Consider the following 7,237-nt stretch of genomic DNA (forward strand, 5'->3'; position numbering starts at 1 on the left):
GGCACTCGCGGTGGTAAAACAGGTCTTCCACTAATCCTCTAGAATAAACCGTGGGTTTTTTCGGAGTCCGGCAGAGGGTGGGCAATTATCCAACACCAACCAAGAAATTCTTAGAAGGAAATTACTTAGTTTGGGACAAAAACAGCCTATTCATTTGGGTCCTGTCAAAGGAATTGCAGGCAACAAAAAAAAAAAATAATAAAGGCAATATAAATCATTTTTGTTATATACTTGAAAGTGACCAAAAGGATAGTAATTACCATCAAGCAGTCAGAAAAGCTCTAAAATTGTTTACTAATATGATACCACTGGCTTTTACATTTAGATTTGTAAGACCTGTCCAGAAAAAGTTCCACTATCACAAGCACTTCTAGAAAAGACTATTTTTCAACAAGATTAGGATAAGAAATGGGAAGTAAAACCATGTCCTCCACCCAGCTTTGAAATTTTCAAAATAGTCTGAGGCAATTTTTTTTTTTTTTGCATAACTTAGGTCGGGTTATTAATGGCAATGTAACAACTTCATTGTACCAGGCAGTCTTGGCGCATGCCTTTGATCCCTGCACTTGAGTGACAGAAGCAAGCAGATCTCAGAGTTCAGGGCCAACCTGGTCTACAGAGTTTCAGGAGAGCCAAGGCAACACCACCCTGACTCAAAAAACAAACAAAAAACTTCATCATAATTTAATGTATCTACCCCATAGCAAAAGAAAAAAAAGTATAATGTACCTTTCCAATTTATCTGCAAATTCTTTGCTTTTATCTGCTAAAGTTTCCTTGAATCTCTCTCATCTCCTTCATCAGCAACCACCTTAGTTAAAATTACCCTGACCTGCAGATAGTGTAAGGACACTGACCTAGCCTATTTTATCCACATCCCCTCCTACCCTTCTCCAAATCTCAAACCACAAGAAGAATTTTTGTTCAAATACTGTACCATGTGACCTTGTTGCTGTTCAGTATCCCATTCTTTTGGGGAAAAAAAAATTACCCTAACCAAGCCCTCCAGGGCCAGGCACCTTGCCTACCTCTCCAGCTCCCCTCTCTGCTCAGACCATGTTCATCCTCTCCTTTCTCCAGCCACAATGACCCTTTCCTCCCTCACAAGAGTTTTTGCAAACTTCTAATACCTGGGAAGTTTTCCTGGCCTCACCTTCTTACCTGGGCCTTAGTCTCTGGGTCTGAGAAATGCCTCTTGAAAACCCGCCTATGTTAGTCCTGTCAATCCCTTTCCAGGACACTGTAATTATAGGACTCTTGGGAATTTTTTAATCTCTCACTAACATCTGGCCCCATAAGGCCGGGAGCTTTGTCGTTTGAGGTTTGAGGAATTCGAGAATCATAGGTGCCTGATTCAAACGATGACGAATGGCACAAAGGTTACTGACATCACAGGTAAATGTCACACTTTGACATTTAGAGTCAGAACCTAAGAAGAGCGCTGGTTATTATTATAATAAAAATAGATTTCAAATTACTTTAGTGTCTGAAGATTCTTTGGGAAATGTCTAATTGCAGAGTGCTCAAACCTCCCCGTTAAGAAGGATAGAGAGAAAGATAGCCACAGATGCTCATTAAGCTATGAACAGTGAAAGAAGGACAGAAAGAAAGCCACGGGTGCTCAAGGAACGAAGAACACTGGAAGAAGGACTGAGAGAAAGATAGCCACGGACGCTCACGGAACGATGAACACTGGTTGTTCCAAACGTGCAAGGTAGGGAAACTAAGAGTGAAGCATTTCCAGAGATGGGAAAGATGATCTTTTTATGTATATTCAAAGGCTTAAAGTAGTATTCTTTTCACTTGAAAGTGTGTGAATGAACTATCAATTTGGAAATAAATGATACCAGGGTATACAGTATATGATTCTATATATGTGGAATTCCAAAGGAGGCAAAACTGAATGTGGTGGAAACAGTCTTGGCAGGGCTGAGAAACAGTTTGTGGTGCTCAGCATGTGACAGTGGAATTATTTTGAAATACATGCTCTCAAAATAATAGAATAGTCCTGAGGAGGCCATTAGCTCTGGCCCTCCAGCATTATCCCTGACTAATGCCTTTCTCTCCCTTGCCCCAAGAGTGTCAGTTTATTTGGTAAAAGAGCTTACACTTTAATGCCCCACTTTAATTGCTAATTCTAGCGCTCACAAGTGCTTGGGCACTGGCGTAAGTGATATTCCACTGTGTGAATTCTACTCTGACACCATCTCTGCTCCTAAGGCTCAAATGCTTACTCTCTAAAGTCTAGATTCTAGTCTATACCCTTCCACGGAAGATTCAGAGGACCTGTGGCAGCGGACAGCAGTGCAAAGGACGCTTTTATTTACAGTCAAGTCAGTTAGCAATTCAAAGTTCTGTGTTCCATCCTGCAGACCCTGAGCATGGAGTTAGGTCACTGCGCAGGCAGGAAGCTCCTCTAAACCTGCCAAAGGTTAAGTCACAGAAAACCATGACGTTGACTGCCAAAGGTGTTCAAGCCAGCCATATGAACCACTTTGGTCCCCAAAAGAAAACACGGGAGGCGCCAGGCAGTGGTGGCGCAAGCCTTTAATCCCAGCACTTGGGAGGCAGAGGCAGGCGGATCTCTGAGTTCGAGGTCAGGTCAGCCAGGGCTACACAGAGAAACCCTGTCTCGAAAAACCAAAAAAAAAAAAAAAAAAAAAAGAAAGAAAGAAAGAAAGAAAAGGAAAGGAAAATAAAGAAAAGAAAGAAACACAGGAGGCATTCTTCAGAGAGGTCAAGTCACCCCAGACATAGAGGCTGAACTCATCAGCCACCTTCACCCTGAGAATTTTACCCTAAACAAGGACACTTATTTCTATTCTAGGATTGCACTGGCTAATTCGAGGGCCACAAAAGCCAATAGCCACATGCTTACATCTCAACAGCTTCAACTTCTCAGTCACACTCACACGTTCCAAGTTCAGTAACAGCACCTGTGGCCAGGAGACCACAGACAGAACATTGCCATCTGTGGGAAGTTATACTGGTGGCACTGTCCCAGGACGAAGAACAAAGAACTCCGCCGAGGGTTCCAGATAATGGTTGAAACTTTTTTGTTTTGGAAAAAAATGAAGGCTCACTCTGAAACAGTTACATCACACCTCATTAGGCATTTTACTTACCACAATAGGAATCTAAGATACTCGGGCACAAAAGCTGGGGCCTCTCCACTTACCGGGGTTCTAAAAATGGCTTCACGCTCAGGACTTTTCCTTCACCGTATCCACTGACTGTAAGACAGGAGCATCGCCTTAGGAAAGAACATTGCTTCACAGAGCATATGCTTGCAATTTCTTGTGGAGGTAGCCACTAGACTGCTATGAATGTACAGAGATGAGTTGTAGCTACAGACTTTAGACATTGTTTGTGCACGTGTCTGTCCATGCAGTCTGTGTGCGTATGTGGATGCCTGTTCACACGTGAGTGTGCACATGTGTGGATGCACATGGAGGCCTGAGACTGGGAGGCCCCCTCAACCACCCTCCTCCTAATTAACTGAACCCAGGACTCTCTGATGCAGCTCCTCTGGCTTGCTCCCAGCATTCTCCGTCTGGGCCTTCTGGGACCTGGAATTATAGGCAAGGTGTCGAGCCACCAGTTCTAAGAATCTGCACATCAAACTTCACATTTGACGGCTAAGAACATTGCTTGGTGAGGTGCAGCTACCTTTACGCTCTGTCAAACCAAATAACAACTTTTGAAATTGTACCGCATAATTGGACATCACAGGACACCACCCGATAACAGAAGTCTGTTTATTGCTTGGCTTTCTTAACTAGCTGGGGTTTTTTGTTTGTTTGTTTGTTTTTTGTTTTTTTTTGGTTTTTTGAGACAGCGTTTCTCTATAGCCCTGGCTGTCCTGGAACTCACTTTGTAGACCAGGCTGGCCTCGAACTCAGAAATCTGCCTGCCTCTGCCTCCCGAGTGCTGGGACTAAAGGCGTGCGCCACCACACCCGGCTTAACTAGCTGTTTTAAAGCAAGATAAAGGTTGATGCAACTAGAGTTACTCATTTCACCTAAACTAGCCAATTTTCTGAGAACTCATAACTTCCACATTCCATACAGCACATGACTGTAGGCTGTGATCTAAAATGTTAGTGTACTTGGCAAAAGTATACTTAACCTCCTCATATCTCAATCTTCTCATCCATAAAACAGTCAGTAATATCTACTGAAGCACTAAACTGATAATTAAGTGGAGCATATATGCAAAGCGTATAAACACCCAGCAGGTGGTAGTTACTGCAATTGCTGTTTTCCAAAGTCGCAAAGTACAAGTGCAAATACTAAAAAGACTCTGAACTAGGGGGGAAAAAAATCCTAATTCCACCACCTGCTAGTTGTTTGGAAGCTAATCTTATACAGCTCTGTTTCTTCATCAGCCAAATGAAGCTAAGAGTTTAGCCAGAGCAATGGACGGTTCAGTGGATAAAAGCACTAACTGTACAAGCCAGGCCGCCTGCATTCTGTCCCTGGGACCCACATAAAAAGACATAAATAGCAGCCTATGCAATCCCTCCACTTCTGCTCTGAGACGAAAAGCAGAGCCAGAATCAGCCGGAAGGCTCTCCCATTCATCAGCTAGGCTGGAGTGCAGAGCAAAGCAAGAAGGGATCCTGCCTGGGTGAAGAAGGAGAACAAAGCTGTGCTCTGGCCCCCACATGTGCACTGAGGCACTCCTGCACCTGCATTTACACATTCACAAACACACTATACACAAAATTAGGAGCCTGAAAAGCAGAAGGTTAAGTCCGCCCACCGAGACAGATGCGTCGAGAGATACACTTCTACTTCACATGAAATGGTCTTTATCTGTCAAGCCGGGGACAGAATTTCTTCAGTGTAAATTATCTCTTTCCTTGTTTCCACCCAAACAAAACCCACTGTTGCTTTATAGCATTTCCAACTAGAAGCCTATGTAACCCAAATTGGCCCCAAACTTGCTATGAGCTGGTGTAACCTTAATGAACTAATCCCCTGCCTCCATTTCCCAGGCAAAACCCACCATGCCTGACAACCTTACAGTAAAATAAATTTGGATTTTTCAGTGGCCTGTATTCCTAAGCACAAGGAACACCTAAGGAAAGAAACAGTCACCAACAATGCCAATGACTAGAATTTATGAATAAATAGTATGGTAATCATATTCCTTGGCTCATTTTTTTTATCTCTGTGTGAGAAATTAGGAGCCTAGACAGACAAAGCGGGCCTCTATTTGTTAAATAAGTAAAATAAATCCCAGCAGCCAGTAACAGCAGGGAAAGGAACTATTGAAGTACAAAAGCTAATTATTAAAACACTCCTCTTGAAGGTGTGGAAATAAACCTACCACTTTATATAACTCCGGGCTGCTCACATGAATGGCCACAGTACAATGAGATAATATTCTTAAAATAAAGCCAAAGACATATTCACAAACAGCTGCTGTGCTTTAAAGATGAAGCAAGGCACACAAATCCTAACTCAGTAAAAGTTAAAATTCCCTACTGCAATAACTGCATCTTTATCAGCACTATAGAAAAGAAAAAAAAAAATAACAAACTGCATGTTTAGACATTTACCTGTCTCCTATTAGGGTTTCTAAAGGCAGCAGTCATTTTGGTGGTAACCATGATGAGAGGAGGAGACTAGGAGACTGGGGATTTGAATTGAATTTACAGCTGACTCATAGGGAGTGTTTACATCGATGCAGCCTCCGGGCTCCACCCATTCAACACCCTTTCAGTTCCAGCTGGTAGCTCTGTTTAGCAACTTTAAGAGAGGCTGGGAATTGGGGAGGGTGGGGGGGGGGGGTTTAGGAAAACTAAAAGCAAAGCCTTTTGAATATCCAGGCATACTAATAGATGTTGGTTTCTTCTCCTCCCCATTCCCTTCCTCCCTCTCTCCCTCCTTCCCTCCTTTTTGACTTCTGTCAGAATGATCTTGACTGAGGTGCCAATTTGAGGCACTGCCTAGAGGCTTGTCTAATTTGATTCTGTCAGCTTGGACTTTAACCTCAGACAAATTATTAACTGGATATCTGTCTCTTTCTGTCTCTGGCTCTCTCTCCCTCACCCCCATGCCCCACTCCACATCACCCCCCACAATACTCCCCTGAAGTGTTACTCAGAGACCATCAGTAGAGACTTTGTGGTACCAACTTGTAGACCTTATGGGGGACAACCCTAAAGAGAGCTCCATCTTCCTGAAAGAGATCCAAAGGGTTGGCTTCGAAGACTTGCCTGGTTAATGATGACTTTTTTTTTAAAGCACTTATGCGCTGAGCACTATGGAATCATTTTTTTCTTCTCTTTCTCTCTTTTCTTTAGTCTGGTTTTGGGGACAGATTTCAAGGCAGGCTTGATCTTTCTATATAGCGGAGGCTGGCCTTGAACTCCTGATATCCTTGCCTGGGGTCACAGATGAGTCTGTACTACCATACCCAGTAGCATTTTTAAATCTATCACCTAAATCTATTTTAAAATTCTGCATTCAGGTGCTGGAGAGATGTCTCAGTGGTTAAGAGCACTGACTACTCTTCTGAAGGTCCCAAGTTCAATTCCCAGCAACCACATGGTGGCTCACACCATCCATAATGAGATCTGACTCCCTCTTCTGGAGTGTCTAAAGACAGCTACAGTATACTTACATATAATAAACAAATCTTTTTTTAAAAAATTATCTGTATGAGCATATGAATGCATATGAATGCCGGTGCTTGTAAAGGCTGGGGCTTAAATGCCCTGGGTCTATAGGCAGTTGTAAGTTGCCGACTGTAGGTACCAGGAACCAAACTCAAGGCTTCTGCAAAAGCAACAGGTGTTCTTAACCTGTGAGCCATCTTTCTAGCTCTGTAACCTTTATCTTTAACCCCTCTGCTATCCCCATTCTCAGGTAAATGTCAAGAAAGTCTTTATTTGTTTATTTATTTATTTACTCTGTCACCGAGAAGATACCGTAGAGGTTATCTAGAAGCAGAATAGCTGTAACTATGACAGGCACAAAACTGTCACATGACTAACATTCCTATTAACATTCCCTCCCAGAAGGAGGTTTGAGAGGCTCACAATCCTCATGTGCCCATGTGACCCCTCCTGAAAAGAGGTAAGCAGTTAACTGGGGTAGGGTTCTGGTATTGAAGATGCCTGTGAGGGTCTGTGTGTGTGAGAGGAGGGAAGTTCTGACATTTTAGCTACCTTTAAGTCCCTTGTTGGAGATGGAGGTCTGTATATATGTGTGCATGTGTGCATGTA

General features: G+C 43.0%; 1 protein-coding gene across 12 annotated transcripts in view; it reads right to left on the bottom strand.

Annotated features, from left to right (window-relative positions):
- Positions 1 to 5,685, bottom strand: part of Evi5 (ecotropic viral integration site 5) — a 130,313-nt gene extending 124,628 nt beyond the window's left edge. For 8 of the 12 annotated variants that reach the window (XM_030254128.1, XM_006534780.4, XM_006534781.2 and 5 more), the window contains exon 1: positions 5,567 to 5,666. In XM_030254128.1, the coding sequence (XP_030109988.1) occupies positions 5,567 to 5,617 (51 nt within the window). In that variant the 5' untranslated portion in view covers positions 5,618 to 5,666. Of the gene's footprint in view, positions 1 to 3,178; positions 3,254 to 5,566 lie in introns of all 12 variants that reach the window. The other 4 variants (XM_006534779.3, XM_011249407.3, NM_007964.2 and 1 more) reach the window with 4 other exon arrangements.
- Positions 5,686 to 7,237: the final 1,552 nt, after the last annotated feature.

The sequence above is a fragment of the Mus musculus genome, chromosome 5 (assembly GCF_000001635.26).
Source record: "Mus musculus strain C57BL/6J chromosome 5, GRCm38.p6 C57BL/6J".
Taxonomy (NCBI): domain Eukaryota; kingdom Metazoa; phylum Chordata; class Mammalia; order Rodentia; family Muridae; genus Mus; species Mus musculus.